The 19,372-nt window shown below is 49.4% G+C and overlaps 5 protein-coding genes across 5 annotated transcripts in view; 2 read left to right on the top strand and 3 right to left on the bottom strand.

Moving 5' to 3' along the window:
• Positions 1–297: 297 nt before the first annotated feature.
• LACBIDRAFT_312292 (uncharacterized protein) lies at positions 298–560 on the bottom strand (the record flags this gene model as incomplete). Its single annotated transcript, XM_001888045.1, has 2 exons — positions 298–429; positions 483–560. 2 exons carry the CDS (start codon positions 558–560, stop codon positions 298–300), a joined length of 210 nt encoding a protein of 69 aa, XP_001888080.1.
• Positions 561–648: 88 nt separating this feature from the next.
• LACBIDRAFT_333432 (uncharacterized protein) lies at positions 649–2,208 on the bottom strand (the record flags this gene model as incomplete). The annotated part of the gene is made up of 7 exons (XM_001888044.1): positions 649–990; positions 1,131–1,327; positions 1,352–1,415; positions 1,748–1,813; positions 1,873–1,923; positions 1,995–2,046; positions 2,096–2,208. The coding sequence occupies 7 exons, from the start codon at positions 2,206–2,208 to the stop codon at positions 649–651; spliced, it is 885 nt and encodes a 294-aa protein (XP_001888079.1).
• A 6,088-nt stretch (positions 2,209–8,296) lies between these two features.
• FAD12-1 (delta-12 fatty acid desaturase protein) lies at positions 8,297–10,292 on the top strand (the record flags this gene model as incomplete). The annotated part of the gene is made up of 13 exons (XM_001888085.1): positions 8,297–8,351; positions 8,407–8,497; positions 8,531–8,610; positions 8,662–8,735; positions 8,800–8,850; positions 8,915–9,078; positions 9,141–9,161; positions 9,224–9,306; positions 9,366–9,473; positions 9,655–9,816; positions 9,872–9,895; positions 9,957–10,024; positions 10,089–10,292. Coding segments are annotated over 13 exons (1,185 nt in total), but the record flags the coding sequence as incomplete, so codon positions are not given.
• Positions 10,293–10,545: 253 nt separating this feature from the next.
• On the bottom strand, positions 10,546–13,227 carry SDG16204 (SET domain-containing protein; the record flags this gene model as incomplete). Its single annotated transcript, XM_001888043.1, has 14 exons — positions 10,546–10,601; positions 10,652–10,788; positions 10,850–10,895; positions 10,955–11,033; positions 11,084–11,136; positions 11,192–11,199; positions 11,257–11,386; positions 11,438–11,541; positions 11,600–11,624; positions 11,678–11,753; positions 11,812–11,922; positions 11,976–12,097; positions 12,145–12,302; positions 12,359–13,227. The coding sequence occupies 14 exons, from the start codon at positions 13,225–13,227 to the stop codon at positions 10,546–10,548; spliced, it is 1,974 nt and encodes a 657-aa protein (XP_001888078.1).
• Positions 13,228–13,316: 89 nt separating this feature from the next.
• LACBIDRAFT_240054 (uncharacterized protein) overlaps positions 13,317–19,372 on the top strand; it is a gene marked incomplete at both ends in the record, with an annotated part of 37,026 nt that continues 30,970 nt past the window's right edge. Inside the window, 8 exons of the mRNA XM_001888084.1 lie at positions 13,317–14,873; positions 14,927–16,176; positions 16,233–16,542; positions 16,598–16,733; positions 16,786–16,834; positions 16,888–16,983; positions 17,033–17,111; positions 17,168–17,191. Coding sequence (XP_001888119.1) covers positions 13,317–14,873; positions 14,927–16,176; positions 16,233–16,542; positions 16,598–16,733; positions 16,786–16,834; positions 16,888–16,983; positions 17,033–17,111; positions 17,168–17,191 — 3,501 coding nt within the window. The remainder of the gene's footprint in view (positions 14,874–14,926; positions 16,177–16,232; positions 16,543–16,597; positions 16,734–16,785; positions 16,835–16,887; positions 16,984–17,032; positions 17,112–17,167; positions 17,192–19,372) is intronic.

Here is a 19,372-nt window from a genome sequence, read left to right as displayed (position 1 = left end):
TCTAGCTCCCCCTCCTGTCATCCATCCTCAGGTTGCTTCACATCCCAGCTCTCCTTCTTGCCCGCCCCACTAACCTCGTTACTAATCCGCACGAGCAGGGATAAGTACCCGTTGCGGCAGAACGACCCATTCTGTCGTAACGTTCAGTACTTCGACAGGTAGAACTCAGGCGCTGTTGATCGTAGGTCATGAGGTGTTTTGCTGGGTTCAAGATTCGAAACGGGCTTGGAAGCACATGAAGTGTCAGCTTGGTGGTAGGTTGTTGTCGTTAGGCGACCTGTTGGTGGAGCTGCAGTCCTAAGCACAGAGGAAGGCCTCAAAGGAGAACCGGATGATAGGATCGTCACTGAGCACGGGCCAGACGACCGACGCAGGAGTTCGTACGTGCAGGCCAACCGCCCTTTGCATCGCTCCTGGCAGTTGAGGTGCCTTAGACGGAGATCGTCATTCGAACCATGGATGCCTAAGCTTCAACCGCTCACCTTCAACCACAGGACGACTAGCCTATGCTGCGCCATCCGCGAGCACCCATGTTCCATCGTTCGTTGTCCCGAACACATGGTTGGAGGTCTCCAGCCTGAAGATATCAGACACCCGAGTTGAGTTTAATGGGACCACAGTCTGCCAAGCGAACTGTAGGTTGCACAATCAGACGTCGTGTGCTTCAAATGTGGCGAACATAAGGGGTACGTACCGTAGACCAACCACAAAAACTCCCCCTCCGTTTGTCGTCGATACCACCGCGTTTACGTCACCAATTCGTTTGTTGGCAAAATCGAGTTGTCGTATGGTTGACTTTCGCGATATGCGAGGAAGCACGCCATCATGGCGCTCCAGCGACCGAAATGGGTAAACACTCGTCTCTTCTGTACTGCGACCCGCTTCTGTGCCCAAGGTGAGGTGTTTGTAGTAATAGGATTGGCGGGAAACACCCGTTGTTGGGCCGTCGATGATGGCCTGCGTGAAATTTAGTGAGCTTCCGGGTTCATTCTGAGGAGACATACGCGGTTGTGGTCAATGATCTCCGCGATGACGACGATCTCTCCGGAGAAGGCGCCAGATTTGAGGAGGACGACTGTTCAACGGAATCAGTAATGTTTCTCGAGAAATCTAATTTCACAACGACGTACCCTGGCCCAAACTCGACAAAGCGCTTGAAGTTTGACTAGGACTCCTAAGGCAAAAACAGCGTCAGCACAGATCTTCTGACCACGATCGTCTCCGACAAGACCAACCCCATCCAACCCCATCCAACCCAATCCACCCCTTCCACAGCAATTCTTCCGTTCTTTCGGGGCATGGAAACCTCGCAAAGGTTCCTTGCACACTTTGGCGGAGAAAAGACACTCACTGTGCTCATATTTTGCGTGAGGGAGGTCGCCGGGTCTTGATTTCTTGTGAATGCGTGGCTGTGGCTGTGCACAAAACCGAACTAGCGTCTTCTCCCACCATGAAGACGTTGTTTATATCGTCGTGCTAAATGCGTGAGTTGAGGTATTCCATGCAAGGTGAACTGTAAGATGCATGATCAGGAGCTCCGAAGAAAGTCAGTGATAGAGACATACCTTGAACCTCCGACAAGACGGTCGCTTATGAAAGCCACAACGTGAAATGTGTTGCACGAGTAGGGGCATCTAACTCGATTCGCGGTAAGGACTATGATAAGTTTTCGAGACACCAAAAAACTGACTAGTCGGACGACAGAAGGTCAGCAAAACGACGTTGAATGAACCCAAGGGACACGTACTGCCTGAATGTCATGATGTGTTCCCGATGCCATATCATCCTGACCCCCATGTTCATGAACATCAATCTTGACAAAAAGTCCAATCAATATTCCAAACCAGTTATGGATGTAATCACCGGACATACCTTTTGAGCCACGTAGAAATTGGAATCCCTCATAACAACGTTGCGAACTCCCTGCAGGACATGCTAGGGTGCCCGAATACAAAGGATATGAGCCGATGAAGTTGTTTGCATTGTAAACACACCAGAGAGGTACTGCGCTCTCCCGTAACTTCTGGCGCCCTTGTAAACGTTGACCTATATTTTGTCAGGATGCTATTTGTGGGTGGGGTTCAGCGACACGGACCTCGAACCGCTAGGATGTTCATCATGTAAGCGATCTGCGCCCGTGAAACGATCGAGCAATGCCTTGAACTTTCCTTTCAAACGCTTTTCGCGGGGGAGATTGAAATTAGACATCGTGGTTCAGAAGAGTAAGTCAATGCTGTGCGGCGTCAATTTTCAGAATGGGTAACGGACCGCTTCACGGGGTCAGTTGATGTTCCTGGTCGAGGCCTGGACCCAACAAGAACAGCGCTCCGAGGTCTACGCGCAGTAGCGTCAACGAATCCAAAGGACAGAACGGGACGAAGAGAAGAGAGTGCGGCATTTTATTTCACATATTCAAAACAACATCAAATCCAGCCTACTAGAATATTAAGTATATATAATTGCAAAAGACGAGCGGATGGACCTAACCCAGCGTCCTAAACCAGGTGTTTATGACGACCAGCAGAACCTCGCCTCACTTCCCGTCGTTTTGATTCCATTTCTGTCACTGACCTCGAATTGCCCTCCCGGCTCTCCATACCCAAGTATTCTGGACACTAATCCGCACGAGCGCCGGTGGTACGACATGAGCTGTATGATGCTACTGACGTCCATGAGCGCCTCAGCTAAATGAGGGAAGAATAGCCATGCGGCATCCGACAAACGATGGAGCCGCAAGGTTGATCTCTGCAAGGGCCTCACCACGTCCCGGATCCTACAAAAGACCAACCCATTAGCTCATCGTCAAGAGGGACCAGTTATGTCGTATCAAGAGCAAGAAAGGCTTTCGAATTGACGTTCAATCCTTCCACGGCTGGGGGACTCTGATCCTACTCGTTCCAAAGTTGTTCAGTTATTGGGTTGCTCCAAGATTCGACATGGGCCTTACAGCACATGGAGAACAGCATTACCACAGGTTGCTCTCCTCTGCGCCGTGAAGACCTACGTTCCATCGTTCGTCGTCCTGAAAGTGTGATGGGCATTTTGCAGCAAGTTGATGAAATAGGGCACGTACCGTAAACTTCAGCGACAAGAGAGTCGCATACGTAGCCTTTATATTCACAACCGTCGATCTCTCATTTCAGTTGAGGGTTTCCAAAACTGACATGGCCTCACTGACGGAGAGAGACGAGGGTTGTAAGCAAAAAAGAAGCTGAATAAATATGGATGTATAGATACGCACTGCTGCTACCAAATTGCTATAGACCCATCCCGCATCGTACATCCCTGGTGCGGTGGACCTTCGATTCCTGTGAGCTTGACACCGTGAATCAGTGAGCAATTGAATGCGCTTTCACCTGAGTAAGTGTCAAGCAGGAGAGCTGGGCAGCTCGAGTCTCAATTTGAGAGAAAATGAGTGTAAATCCCAAGCGGGCGAACGGTAGAAGTTGGCGGAGATGATGATGGTGGTCGAGGACGACGTTGACGTCGATCAAATTCCTGTTGATCACTGTTTGTCTTCCTCGTTGTTTCTTTCCACCACCATCAACGCAGTAACCAAGAATCTGCACTACCGACGAGTCGCACCGGCTTTCCAAGCAAGCAAGGCCATGAAGTACCTTGTTTTTTAAAATTCACGGATCAGGTCTAGAAGTCACGGTGATTACCATCTTATGGATTCGGAGTCGATCACTGCATCGGGCCTCGAAGATTGGAGGTACGGTTGATACATTCAAGGCGTTGAGAATTGAGAGGGATGGACCCAGCGGAGCTTTGAAAGGTGTGTATTGCGATTCCGTCGCTGACATCGGGAACTCAAGTACTCAAGCTCAGCGCTCAGCATGTACCATGCAGTACGAAGTACTCAGTCCTTGGAGACACGGATGCGACACAATAGCTGTTGAATATCGTTTCCTGCGCGTCCCTAGTTTCAGCCAGGGCCGGAACTCAAACGACCTCTACCTTCTTCTCATTCCACGTTCTTCCTGGGCCACCAGTGATTCTCCGAAGTATGGCCCGCTTCACTCACTATTTGAGGGATTAATCTGACCCCGCTTTCCGCAGAGCCCTGCACGATAACAACGCGTCCTTTAAATGGCGGTGAACCTACGGCACAATCACATCCCCTTCAAATTACCCTCCACTTCCCAGCCCAGCAAGCCCTCCTGCCAAATGACAACACCCTTCGCATAAATCCACTCGGCCTAAACTGCATGGGGCTCCAGTCCCAGTGAAAACCGGCTCTGTTATCAGCCGCAAGTATCTGCGGATTCCCGGCAGATATCGGAGATCGTCGGCAGAGCAGAAAGGCGCTGGTAGACTGGGATTTTGTCCCTTTTGCGGATTTTTTTCCGCGAGGCTCCGCCTTGAAAGTCACCATTTTGATACGAATGGCCGAAATTTCTGCTTAAATCGCTTCCTTTCCGCCTGCAGCTGCACTTTGCGGTTGTTGTCTGTAGCTGGTGAATATTTTGTATTGATTCAGAAATGTGCTATATTCCGTTACTATCTGCGATTCCCAGTACTGAAACCATCCCCATCCACCTAGACCCCCGCACCGCTGATTGTCAGAACGGCTCATAATTCTCGTCCACGACCATCCGTCCCTTCGACTGACAAGGCTCTACCCCGAAGCGGCTGTGTATAGGGATGGAACACGGAAGGAAGGATATTAGTTTGCGAGCTAGCGCTAACCTGGACTGAAAAGTCACGCACCTTGGTAAATGCGGCGCCGCCGAGCAGGATTGAGCAAAAATAGGGCGCATATATGCATGATAAACGGTCAGAACTATATCTGACTGTGCCAAAAAAACTACTCACCGAGATGTTATTGTGTGAGAGAACGCGTACGGCCGGCTTGTCTACATGAACGTGAGGATTTAGTCATTTGAACAACAAGGCACTTACGGCGAATCAAATGCACGATTCCCACCACATTGAACTCCCATGATGACGTACCCTCATTGTTCTGATAGGTCCACGAGGGGCTTGCCGAGGGATGCGCGAAACGATGTTGGATGTCCTGCAGTCTGGAAGACAGAATGAAGGGGAAAGTGGGGGAAGGAAGGAAAGAGGGGAAATGGGAATCATTTGAGGGTATCTGATATATATAATCCGTCGGCTTGCAAACAGAGTTTTGAATGGAAAGAAAGAACTTTGTTGTAAAACAGGTTGATGTCGAGTCGAAAAAAAGTAAGTACGCTGTGGAAAGAAGTCCGTGTTCGGTTGATGCCGGGAATCACAGTCAGGTGCGGATTCTCGCCGATTTTGTCCTCCGCCATCGATATCTGCGGAACGGTGCAGAGCCGGTTTTCACTGGGCTCCAGTACGCACCCTGTCCTCGTCCCGTATCTTCCTTTGATAGTTCACACACATCAATTGACGGCCCAACTCGTCATCATCAGGTGAAGAACGGCCTCAGCCGTACAACCCCGCAAGGTCTCCTGGCGTTCTTTTTGGAGAATGTGGTACTGGTGGGGTGATTTCGGCTACGTCTTCATTGGGGTCTCGCTCTCGTTCGCAATCTCACTCTCACTCTCAATCCCAGCAATCGAAAGAAGGCTCCAGGCACTTTGTATCCGCCCCTCCTCCTCTAGCAAACCAAGACGACGAAGAGGCAGATCTGCAGGGAGGTCTCTACGCGTGCAAAAGTCAAAGAACTACACTCGCTCGAATGAAGGAACTTCGAATTGGCGTCGTAACCGTTGAGCCGTACCTCCGCCCCTGCACCTGACCGGCTCATCACCACCAACCTCCCCAACACCGGTGGCCCCAACTCCTCCTAATCCAGGTCACGGGCAGCAGTCGCCCTCCCTTCCATCACCTTCGCCACCCGCGTTCAGCAACGCGCATACGCAAGCTGAGAACGTTATTCCGAAGCAGAGATAGGGGTTTCTCGATTAAGGATTCCCTGTTGAACCCCTATGCGGTGGTGATTTTGGCAATGGTGGTGGTTTCCCAATGAGGCTTCCCTGGAGTTGGGAACGCAAGAGGGGAGAAGAGGTCGAGAGATTTCAGTGCGTTTTTGGCTAGGTGGGGGGATAAGTAGGCTGTTGAGGCTGTTGGGCCCCGAGCGTGTTTTTCTTGGTCAGTTTACGAGTTACCGCCCCTTCCACGGCTATGCGGATTTACCTTCCCTTGTCCTGGATCCGGATAGATGCTCGTCACTAATCGCGACACGACAGCTACGTATATTGAATAATGCACATACACACCGGGTATTTACTTCACTGTTTTCGACTTATATATGCTGTTCGCCTGACTCGCGATGAATGTGATTATCCATTTTCTTAAAGGCGCCTCCTCATAAATCATCTACTACTTTATCAAGTGTTAGCGCTTCGAACTAACCCTCCTGTCAACCAGGACATTCTAGGTACATCGTCCGTTTGGGCTTCGATTGAGAAGGGGGCATAGCTCAGCTGGGAGAGCAGCAGACTGAAGTAGATCGGAGTCTATTCAATATTGATTTCTGAAGGTCCCGCGTTCGATCCGCGGTGCCCCCATCTTAATTTATCTTTGGTATTTTTATCCGCTCTTTCGTGGTTTTAGGAGCTCATAATTTTTTCTTCATTCCTCTAATTCTGCTTGTTGTACAAGAAAAATTTAGTGGTTAAAGGGGACATAAGCTCAGCTGGGAGAGCAGCAGACTAAAAGCGATCTATAGCTTGATTCTGAAGGTTCCGCGCTCAATCCGCGATGCCCCATCAGTAGCCGAGTCATTCCACACCTTTTTTTTTGGAGGGCAGCCTAAACAAGAGATATCCGGGGAGTCCGTGAGTTGTTCAAACGTGTTGGTGAACATAATTTTTTTCAGCGGCGTTCAGACTGAGGAGCTTTTCTCTCTAAAATATTAAACCCGCGATAGTAGTCCAGAAGTGTCGATGATTTTTGGAAATGCTGAAATATTTCTGGCGCTGTTATGTATCTGTATCGAGTACTAGTGATTGAGAATTTGGGTTGAATTTGGGTGACCAGGAGACTTTCCCACGCTCTCCCTTCAACTCTTCCGCACTCGAACACCTCCGACCACCCTCGCATTGAATATTGAGCAACATGGATTCACCACCGATGTCCATGCCGCTTGGCGATCAGTCATAGTGGCCAGACGCCACCTCATCTTCCCGATCGAACTGCTGATACAAATTAGCTGCTGAATGTACCTGTTCAGCGTCAGAAAGCGCAAGGCCCGAGATTGAACGGACGTTAGATGGTAAATCTGTAAGAATAAATGACCTCGGACATCAGGCTCATTGTTTTGAATCTTTTACTCGACGATCATCCACAGTTTGGTCAAGTTACACTTCGGAAGTCATCTTCGCTCGCATTCTAGTTCATTATTATCCAAACTTGAAACTTTCCAACCACGCGCCCAACCAAGTCCTACTACTTGCTACTCAACAAGTCCTACTATTGCTACTCAAAGTGTGGATCCAATCGGGTAGCAATTTCTCGCTTCCAAGATCAGTCGGATATCAAACCCTCTCACTAATTTTACATCCTTAGTAAACGCGATGTCCGTGATATTCGACGCAGATGTTCGTTACCACTGTGATCCTCAGCTTGAAGCTTGAAGTACCGCGCCGATTGACCCTACCCTAGAATGGTCCACGGGTAATACGTGCTCTACACGCGGTATGTACCTTCCGCTGCATACTGACGTATTACCTCAGGGTGAGAATAACATTGCAGAAGTTTTAAGACAAGTCTGTTTTCCACAAGCACTCCGAATCCGAGCCGTAAGGAGTATCTACTTCAACAGATTTTCGGGGTTTATACTTACCACAGTGATCACGTCGACTCCCGAAAGCCGCCGGACGTTTGAATCGAAGCTTGCGATCTGGACGCATCTCGAGCCAAAACATTAGAACTTATTACGGACAAGCCGATCAAAGCATCCTCTTCTGGTGCTCAATTTCTTAATCCGGAGAACGCGTTACCCGAATGGGCGTTTCAAGACTACCGATTCGAGGATGTGGAAGCAGTGGATCAATCAGGATCTACTTACTACCTACTCAGGCAGTGCCGAAGCGCGTGGAAGACTAGTCAAGGGTGCGGATCCTCACTACACCATGGTCAGGCGGCAGCATAAAGTGACGATACACTTAAGAGGATTCAAGGACCCATCCACTTGCGCCTTACCTACCCAAATACTTATGCCCCTCTCAGACTCAGAAATGATTTTCCGAAATGGGCCAGAGTACGAAGCAAGGTTCGTTTGCTCATTCTTCCAGTCTCCATCCAACGTACGACTTATTAATTCAACCATACTACTAGACTCCGCAAACCATTTACACCGCCGACCGTAACGTTTAAAGAGATCCACGACGCCGTTCCAAAACACCTCCTTCGAAGTAAGTCCTTCTCTTCTGCCTAACCACACCACACAGCACACTCACATAATTCCAGGACGACCACTTACATCAACACTGTACATCCTCCGGGACTTATCTATCTCCCTCCTCTTGTATAAGTTCGCATCTCTCATTCCAGGGACCGAGTTTGGGGGCTACGTTTCCGTTGGGTGGAAGAGATCGCTATTGAAGTCGGGGATGTGGGGAGCGTATTGGTGGCTCCAGGGGTTGATGAACGCTGGTATATTTTGTCTCGGTAGTTGCTTTCTCCACCTTTGACGACGATGACAGTGTCTAATTCAATAAATAGGGCATGATGCGGGTCACGGAACGTTATACGACAACGTCGTTCTGAATAATATCATCGGGTTCATACTTCACTCCGTGAGTCCCCTCGATATACTTCTGAATGACCCCGATATTGATTACTGCGCGTTACAACAATTAGTACCTCTTCGTCCCATATTTCGCATGGCGCGCGACACACCACACTCATCATGTACGTCACCCATTTTCTCATTACACCGTCAAGCCCACCAAAATAAAACCGAACCTGCATTTAGAAAGCCACCTCATCCATAGAACGAGACGAGAACTACGTCCCGTACCCGCGCTTCACCTTCCCAGGCTTACCAGACCAAAAGACGGCGACTGCCGCGGACTACTCGGAGGTTTTTGAGGAGACGCCGCTTTACACATTGCTTCACATGCTTGTCATGCAGGGATTGTGCGTTTTTTCCTTCAAAGTCGTCTCCGGGGTTTCATGCTGATTTTCCTCAAAAACAAAAGTGGGTGGTGGATATACTTGACGTGCGTATGCCTTCCCTTCTCCTGTACATAGTTTTGGCCTGATGATTGGATTATGGGTAAAGCCGAAATGCTATGGGATCTGCGGCATATCCCAAGGGGACTAATCATTTCAGCCCCAGTTCGCCGTTGTTCAAACCCTCGCAACGTGTGTGGTTTTTGTCTTCTCTTGCTTTTCTCTCTTGACACCAAGTGATATGGCCGCAGGAAAATATATCATCCTGTCTAACCTTGGTCTATGCATCACCGCGACCGTTCTGGGATTTTTAGGCCGTGATTTTTTCTTATGGTGTTACTTCATTCCTTACGTCGTAAGTCGAAACGTCCCAAACTATTGTTAATTTCTCTCAACAAAACCTTGCAGCTCGCGAATCATTGGTACGTCACTTCTTGCAGCTGCAGTATTCTAACTCACCAAAATTAATACATCGTAATCAGGATCGGTAAGTCCGCCGCCCTCTTCTCGGCCCCCAAGCCTAACAACTACCTCGAACAGTCATGTTCACATACCTCCACCACTCAGACCCCACAATCCCGCACTACAGGAAAAAAGAATGGACCTTTCTCCGAGGCGCGGCTGCTACGGTTGATAGACCCCTCCTTGGCTGGATCGGAAGGTTTTTCTTCCATAATATAAGCCATGATCACGTTGCACATCGTAAGTGTCGTTTCATGTGGTTTCATTTTTTCTCCGGTGTCTGATGACGTTGCAGATTTTTTCATTGGAGCACCTTTCTGTGCGTACCCTCCATTCTTGAAGCTGAAATCTCGGACTCTCTGACATTTTTTGCGTCACAGATAATGGACCTGAAATTACGAAGGCGATCAAAAGCGTGTTGAAGGAAGATTATAACTACGATTCTACGGTTCGTCCTGTGTTTTGTCATCGAAAACGGGTTGCTGATTTTGTGAAATGGATTTTTATTTCAGCCTGCCTTCTACGCGTTGTATCGGTCGTTCACGCAGTGTCTTTTTATTGAAGATGAAGGCGACATTGTGTTCTATAAGAATAAGCATGGCGTTGCGGCTCGACGAGTTCAGGAATTTAAAGTTGGTGAAGGACTGGACAAGAAATTGTTAGACCCTGGAGTGGAGGGCGAACTGGTGGAATCTGCGAAAAGACAGGCAATGTAGTGGTAATTTATACACCTATCGTTCTTCGAGTACAGGGACCGCTCAAAGCTCGTATACATGTGTCTCTTTCATTTCTCTTACAAACCAGTGGTGCTTAAAATTACTTGATAGAATAATTTATTCGTCCGCAGCTTTAGCAGTTCTTTGAGAACCATGTTGAAAGAAATGTGACCCGTAGTCGAAGAGGATCTCTTCCTCTGGCTTGATCTTTCTCACTTGAAAAAAGAAGCATAAGCGGTAATACGCGACTCAATCACTGTAACTCACAAGCATAGATCCCAATTCGGTGTTCCCCGTTTACAAGTCGAACTGTTGCGACAGGATTAGAAAGAAAGACGGGTGGACATGATGCCACTCACTTTTCGCAGTACAGTTTGCCAGTTCTCCAGTTTGGTGATTTATATATCTTGTTTCGTTCCCAGCACCGCCGCTATCGAGTGAGAAAGCGGAATTTAGCTCGAAGACGTAGTTGCGGTTTCTATGCGTTGCGACGATTCTGGGCGTTGGAGCGTCAGTTCACCATGTCCAAAGATGTTGTAAAAAATGGAAAGACGCACTCTCGTGACTCTCGGGTGGGATCTAATATCAGTTCCCCAGTATACTCTATGGCGAAAGCGGAGAGTCATGAAGATATCCAACCTGGATGAATCGAGGGGCAGTACCTGAAATTAGGTCGTTTTTCTCGGCGGGTTCTACGAGGAAAAGACCCAAGCCCCACCGGCTTTGACGGACTTCGGTGCGCTGGGCAAGATCAGAGGGGTGATCGTGAAGTAGAGAAATGTATGTTTTACCTTGAATCGTCCTTGCTGAAGGGAGACGTTCTGGCAGGCGGCCGATGCAGTATCTGAATCATGCCAAGGGAGTTAGCTCTGCGACCGGAAGTTTTCGTGCGTGTATACCTCCACATCTAATGTGGACCGAATCAATAACGTTCACGGCGCAGGAAAACGATGAGAATACATACCTGGCATCGCAATCCACGCAAAGGACTGGATCACACTCTCTGTGCGCCCTGTAGCAGGGGCATCTTGCGCTGTAACACAACTTTCCCGTCACATCTTTCTTGCAATGGCATCCCCGCCGTCTGCGCGGACCTGTGGTGATTTCATTATGAGAAGATATTGATAGGAAATTGGGAAACGTACAAGAAAGATCACAGCGACAAGCAACTTCGCAGTGCGCCTTGTTATGGAAACAAGCGCAATCTGCTCGTCCATCGCATGGACCTGGGTGACTGCATGGATAATCGCTGGTTATGATTATCAGAGCTTGGGGGTCAGGGGATAGGTATGGGTAGATCAACGCACGGAACAAAGGTTTTTGCGTCATGATCTACGTATGCTTCAGAGGGGTGGCAAGTCAAGTTGAGACGGGTGCACAAGTACCTATTGTTCCTGTGATCGGTTTAGCCTTTCCGATGCTCTTTTTAGTCTTTGGCGGGTCTTGACGGTGTTTGAATACCTGCGGCGAGATGAGAGTTAATTTGGGTTTCAGTGACCAAGTGAGGGCGAAGTATTACCTCTCGACAAGGCTTACGACAAATAATAGCAGCATCGCATGGTAATATGTCGGGAGAGTAGTCCATGAGAATTCTCAGCGTCTGCATCTCGCTTTCCGTCCACACGGAGGGCTAGATTTCCATCAGACATGTTAGTGAGAAAGCGACGAATCTGTTATACTTGCAATCGAGGAGGAAACGCCGCCAAGCACGAAGCACAGGGATCCGCATGGTTTTTCCACAGAAGCTATAAGCGCATTATTTCTAACCGAAGGGGGTATCAAATTAGGCATGGGTATTTCTTCGTCTTGACAGAAGTCAGTGGTGAGTTTGAGCGTTGGTGGTCAAACGTACTATGGATAGTACAGTAACCAACTAGGCAACTGCTATTGTTGCAGAAGTATTGTAAAAGATTGGGAAGCTGTCCGTGAGGGTGCTCTGAAGCCGTGGAGAAAGGGGAATGATATGGAAGAGAAGTCGCTTGCTCGAAATCGAGCCATTTTGGATAATCACTATGAGTCATATTATTGGGCGAGAGGGAGATAGAGATAGTAAGTGGAAACTTTACCGCCGACGACTTACACCAACAAGTCGATCTAACTGAAGTGGAAGGACAGCAACTTGATCAATTGCCTCCAAGGACAGTTGATGTTCTGAATGTAACCTGCGTGCAATTTCAACTACAATAACTTCCACTTCGGTAGTGAAAAAATTAATGCGCGCTAAATGTCGATGTAAGTGAAGGAGATACGCACAGTCTGGGTCGCGATTGGGTATTTGCCACAAGAAAAACTTATATTGTTCATTGTACGACATATAGTCGAACTCTGGGTCGTCAGAAAACGGCATGAACGGCATGAGGTGGGGATCATCGCCAACGCAAATGCTGCGCGTGAGGGGCGTGCATGTTTCGTAGCTTGGGTAAGGTCTGAGCGCTTCATCGAGTTTCACCACTTCAACTGGAACGATCGTGGAGGTACAACCTTCCGGACCATCGGTGATGTCAAAATTTTCGACTTCTTCATCAGCGCGCTTGGGGCGACTTCTGCCTTTCCCTTTGCGAGCCGTTTGAGCATGTGTGCCTCCGGTTTCTTTCGTTAGACAACGGGGGGATGCTGGGGCCTTTACCAGAAGCGAGTGGAGAGTTTTTTGACAATAATTTATATCCCAAGCATAAAATTCCGAGCTAACCGTTTCTGAAACTCTGCAGACAAGGTCGGCAGTCTCTGCGAGTGAGTCGACATCCGAGTTTTCACCTTGTGGGATAGAGCTATTCATCGGGGATTCAGTGTTCGCGCCAAATAAAGACAGGAAATATAAATATAGTCCAGGAGCTAAATTTTTGCCTCCAAAGAAAGTCGATACTTTTCTGAGAAGCGATTGCCAGAGTCTTTGAGGGTTGTGGTGATGGGGTTCGGAAGGAGCAGTATTTTGCATTATTTTCTAGTATTATTATTCTAGATTATTTTTGTTTCGGCTCCGCTCAGAATTTTCAACAACTCTTTACGCCCACGTCGACGACAACGATGGCTGGCCACGGAAAACCAGATCTTTCGGGCTACAATTATGGCGCTATTTCGTCGCTGGTCTTGACGGCGGATAGGTCAGCTCTGCCGCGTCGAGACAAGGAGCCTGATGGTGCGCCAACTTCGCTTGCTGGCCGAATCGACGTTCGGGAAATGGGCTCTCGAGTCGTACGACAGGCCCCAAAAGACCTCGAGAAGAAGAAGAAAAAGTCTTCCGACAAAAACGATGGGTCTGAGAGGCCGACAGCCAAACGCAAACTCGAAACTGCCGCAGGCTTTGGGTACGCGAACATCATTGAGGCGACGCAAGATGTTGAAGGCCTCACGTATCGTCCACGAACTGCGGAAACGCGGGAAGTCTACGAACTTATTCTTTCTTCTGTTCACACTGCGCTCGGGGACCAGGCGCAGGACATTGTGCGGAGTGCTGCTGATTCGGTGCTGGAGACACTCAAAAACGAGGGGATGAAGGATTTCGACAAAAAGAAGGAGATTGAGGAGGTCACTGGTCCCATCCCGAGCGAGCAGTTCTCACAGCTCGTCAGCCTTTCAAAGAAGATTACGGATTACAACGCTGAAGACGAGTCTATGGCAGATCCCGACATGGAGAAGAAGGATGCTGAGATTGATGAGGAAGTTGGAGTAGCCGTCGTCTTCGACGAGGAGGAACAGGAGGAAGAGGATGAGGAGGGCTTTGAGATTGCCGAAGAATCGGAGGAAGAAGAAGAGGGGCAGGAAGCTGCTCCTGAGGAAACCGTCGAGGATGGTGCGGGGGAGGAGCTTATCATAGGAGGCGACTCATCACGGAAGGTCAAAGCTGACAAGGACATTGTCTCCCCACATTCCATCGACGGTTTCTGGGTTCAACGTCAGATATCCGAAGTCTACCCCGACCCCGTCACCGCTGCGGAAAAGACAACCTCCGTCCTCAGCATTCTTGGATCCGAATCCAGTGCCCGTGACTGCGAGAACCAGCTCATGGAACTCTTCGACTTTCAGAGCTTCTACATCACCGCCAAATTCCTCAAAAATCGCGACGTCGTCGTGTGGTGTACCAAACTGATGCGTAGTGACGCGGATGAACGCGTTAATGTTGAGGTTGCTATGCGCGAGAAGGGAGTTGGGTGGATCCTTCGAGAGCTGGCGGGTGACAGGCAAGCGAAGCCTCGTTCAGATGCCATGGATGTTGATGAGCCCAAGATTGAGGTTCCAAAGACGGCCACTGTTGCGCCGGGCTCTATCGTCCAACCCAAACGGACAGTGGATCTCGATAGCATGGCATTTAGCCAGGGCGGGCACTTGATGTCGAACAAGAAGTGCAAACTGCCAGATGGGTCGTTCAAGCGGGCGAAGAAGGGTTACGAAGAAATTCATGTCCCTGCCCCAAAGCAGAAGCCTACGACGGAAGGCGACTTTGTTCCCATAACTGCCCTACCAGCTTGGGCTCGCGAGGCGTTTACAGTTCCCAAGCTTAATCGCGTTCAGAGTAAAGTCTTCCCAATCGCTTTCGGTACAGACGAACCTATATTGCTTTGTGCTCCAACTGGCGCGGGAAAGGTACGTCTTTCATGTTGATATGCAGCTTCAACTCCCTAATCATCGCCTCATAGACAAACGTCGCCATGTTGACAATTCTCAATGAACTTGCCAAGCACCGTAACGAAGAGACCGGAACGTTCGATTTGGACGCTTTCAAGATCGTCTACGTCGCTCCCATGAAGGCCCTTGTCCAAGAGATGGTCGGAAACTTCACAGCCCGACTCAAGGTCTTCGGTATCAAAGTCGGCGAGCTTACTGGCGACTCCCAAATGACCAAACAGCAGATTGCAGAGACCCAGATCATCGTTACCACTCCGGAGAAATGGGATGTCATCACGAGGAAAATGACCGACACTTCTTACACCAACCTCGTACGCCTCATCATCATTGATGAAATCCATCTCCTCCACGACGAGCGAGGACCTGTTTTGGAAAGTATCATCGCCCGGACTGTCAGATGGGCGGAACAACGATCTGAGTTCGTCCGCCTCCTTGGTCTTTCGGCTACATTGCCCAATTACGAGGACGTTGCGACCTTCCTTCGTGTTGATGAGAAGAAGGGTCTCTTCTACTTTGACGCGTCATATAGGCCTTGCGGTCTTCAACAACAGTTCATCGGGGTCACGGAAAAGAAAGCGATCAAGCGTTACCAGATCACCAATGAAGTCTGCTACGAAAAGGTGCTCGACCAGGCGGGCAAGAACCAGACGCTCGTGTTCGTGCACTCTCGCAAAGAAACTGCGAAGACCGCCAGGTTCCTGAGAGACACAGCCATCGAGAAGGAGACGATCACCCAGTTCGTGAAGCCTGATGGTGCCGTTCGAGAGATCTTGACGGAGGAAGCTGGCAACGTGAAGGACAGCAACCTGAGAGATCTCTTGCCATTCGGCTTCGCCATTCATCACGCTGGAATGTCAAGGGAGGACCGTGGACTCGTTGAAGAATTGTTTGCGGACGGATCTATCCAGGTCCTAGTTTGCACGGCGACACTGGCTTGGGGCGTCAATCTTCCTGCCCATACCGTCATTATCAAGGGAACGCAGATTTACAACCCAGAGAAGGGTCGCTGGGTGGAGCTCTCATCCCAAGACGTCCTCCAGATGCTTGGTCGCGCCGGTCGTCCGCAATATGACACCTTTGGAGAGGGCATCATCATCACAAACCACTCCGAGATGCAGTACTACCTCAGCCTGCTGAACCAGCAGCTGCCCATCGAGTCCCAATTTGTCTCGAAGCTGGCGGACAACCTCAACGCTGAGATTGTGCTTGGGACCGTCCGGAATCGTGATGAAGCCGTTCAATGGCTTGGTTACACTTACCTGTGCGTGTACCTTCTTTTTCTTCTCTTCTTCTAAAGAATCTAACACCCGTTTGCAGCTACATTCGCATGCTCAAGTCGCCGGCCCTGTACAGCGTAGGCGTCGACTACCAGGAGGATGACGGTGCCCTAGTCCAGAAGCGCGCTGACATAGCCCACTCCGCTGCTGTCCTTCTGGAGAAGTGTCAACTTATCAAGTACGAGAGGTCGTCAGGTCGATTCCAAAGTACAGAGCTCGGCCGAATCGCTTCGTATTACTATGTGACGTACAACTCCATGATGGTCTACAACCAGCATCTACGTTCGACGATGTCATCGCTTGAGTTATTCAGGGTTTTTGCACTTTCAAACGAGTTTAAGTTTGTACCTGTAAGTTTTCTTCCTTGTGATCTCTTATGTGCCTTCACTGACATTTTCTCATCAGGTTCGACAAGAGGAAAAGCTGGAGCTCGCAAAGCTACTCGAGAGGGTACCGATTCCTGTGAAAGAAAGCGTCGAGGAGCCTGCGGCCAAAATCAACGTACTCCTGCAAGCCTACATCTCGCAACTCAAGCTCGATGGTAAGCGTTTTCACGGCCATTCATCACTGGAATGATATCTAAAGCTTTCTAGGGTTCGTCCTCGTCGCTGACATGGTCTTTGTGCAGCAATCTGCTGGGCGGTGTGTACTGATCAACCGCGTCCCTCGACTTGTGCTAACTATATCGCCTATAGTATTTTGAGGGCTATGTTCGAGATATGTCTGAAACGCGGCTGGGCTGTGCCTGCTAAAGCAGCTCTCGACCTTTGCAAGATGGTTGAGAAGAGGATGTAGGTTGTTGTGCTTGTTAAAGCTAGCCATCGCTCACAAGTATATCAGGTGGGGTTCAATGACGCCTCTTCGTCAATTCAAGGGCGTTCCTGCTGAAGTGATAAGAAAGGCAGAAGGCAAACAATTCGTGAGTGATATTTGTTCCCCTTTCGTTTCGTTGCTGACAATGCGCGTCTTTCATAGCCTTGGTACCGTTACTTTGATCTGGTACGCTTCGTCAACTTCGTTTCTAGCTGCGCCGCTCAAATTTCTTTAGACACCTCCTGAGATTGGTGAACTAATCGGGATCCCTAACGCTGGGCGGTTGGTGCACCGTCTCGTCCACAGCTTCCCGAAGCTTCAGTAAGTTCTGATTGATGTCTGACTTTTTTGGGTATCTCATTGACGAACTTGCTTCAGGCTCCAGGCGCAGGTCCAACCCATCACTCGGTCGCTTCTTCGAATCGACCTTTCTATCATACCTGATTTTCGATGGGACGAAAAAATTCATGGTACGGCGGAGACCTTCCTTATCGTGGTCGAAGATGTGGATGGCGAGGTGATACTTTTCCATGACTCGTTCATCCTTCGTCAACGATACGCGGAAGATGAACATAACGTTACTCTTACTGTGCCCATGTTCGAACCTGTCCCACCCAACTACTACATCTCCATTATCTCGGATCGCTGGCTTCACGCCGAAACTCGGCTTCCCATTTCTTTCAAACATCTCATTTTGCCCGAAAAGTTCCCTCCTCCTACTCCGCTTCTCGACCTACAGGCCCTACCTCTTTCCGCCTTGCACAACAAGGAATTCGAAGCACTCTACTCCTCGACGATACAAACCTTCAACAAGATCCAAACCCAGGTTTTCCAAGCTCTTTATACGACAGACGAAAATGTTTTCATCGGTGCGCCTACCGGTAGCGGGAAGACAATCTGCGCAGAATTTGCTCTCCTTCGTCTCTGGAGTAAGAGAGAGCAACCCCGAGCGGTTTGTATCGAGCCATATCAAGAAATGGTTGATCAGCGGGTTGTGGAATGGCGGGCCAAGTTCGAAAAGCTTCAAGGCGGGAAGGAGATTGTCAGTCTCACAGGGGAGACAAGTGCTGATCTGAGGCTTCTGGAGAAAGGAGACGTCATTGTCTGCACACCAACGCAGGTTTGTCAGATCTTTCCATTCTACTTTCCCTTTTTTTCTCACTTATTAACAGTGGGACGTCCTTTCACGACGGTGGCGACAACGCAAAAACATCCAAAATATCGGTCTTCTTATCGCTGATGAGGTGCAGTTGGTCGGCGGTGAAGTGGGACCCACCTACGAGGTCGTCATTTCCCGCACGCGTTATGTCTCAGCCCAAACGGAAATCAAGACACGCATAGTCGCTTGTGGAGTCTCTCTTGCGAACGCCCGAGATCTGGGCGAGTGGATGGGTGCACCTTCTCACGCGATCTTCAACTTTTCACCAAGGTATTTGCCTTCCGTTGCTCCTCGAAGGCTGGGTACTGATATTGTTACTAGTGCCCGTCCCCTCGATATGGACATACATCTTCAGTCCTTTACCATCCCCCATTTCCCCTCCTTGATGATCGCCATGTCGAAGCCTGCTTACCTCGCCGTTCTGGAGTACTCTCCCTCAAAACCCGTCATCGTTTTTGTTCCCTCCAGGCGACAGTGCCGCCTGACGGTCGACGACCTTCTGACTCACTGCCTAGCGGACGATAAACCTGATCGATTCCTCAACATCGAGCTTGACGACTTACAACCTCACCTGGACCACATCAACGACAAGGGCCTCGTTGAAACGCTCAAACACGGTATCGGGTATTACCACGAGGCTCTCGATAAGCAGGACAAACGGATCGTTCAGCGCCTGTTTGAGTCAGGAGCTATCCAACTGCTTGTTGCATCGAAAGACACGGCTTGGAGCTTGCCGGTGGCAAGTTACATGGTCATCATCATGGGTGTTCAGTTCTATGAGGGCAAGGAGCATCGTTACATCGACTATCCAGTCATGGACGTTCTCCAAATGATGGGCCGCGCTTGTCGGCCAATGGAAGATGAGCGCAGTCGATGCGTTCTCATGTGCCAGCAAACACGCAAGGACTTCTACAAGAAGTTCCTTGCCGAAGGGCTTCCAATCGAGTCACATCTCCCGACCCATCTCCTCCATGACTACTTCCTCGCGGAGATCGCAGTCAAAACCATTGAGAACAAGCAGGATGCTATGGTAAGCGATTCCTGATTATGTTTCTTCGTTGTGTTTACGTTCTATCCCTCAGGATATCCTCACTTGGACTTACTTCTACCGCCGAATGACTCAAAACCCGAACTATTACAACCTGCACAATGTCAGCCATCAGCATCTGTCCGACCACCTTTCAGAACTTGTTGAGAACACTTTGAGT

Source organism: Laccaria bicolor, genomic scaffold (assembly GCF_000143565.1).
Source record: "Laccaria bicolor S238N-H82 LACBIscaffold_51 genomic scaffold, whole genome shotgun sequence".
NCBI classification, from domain to species: Eukaryota; Fungi; Basidiomycota; class Agaricomycetes; order Agaricales; family Hydnangiaceae; genus Laccaria; species Laccaria bicolor.
Note: the sequence above shows the minus strand (reverse complement) of the source record. Positions and strands in the feature narration are given on the sequence as shown.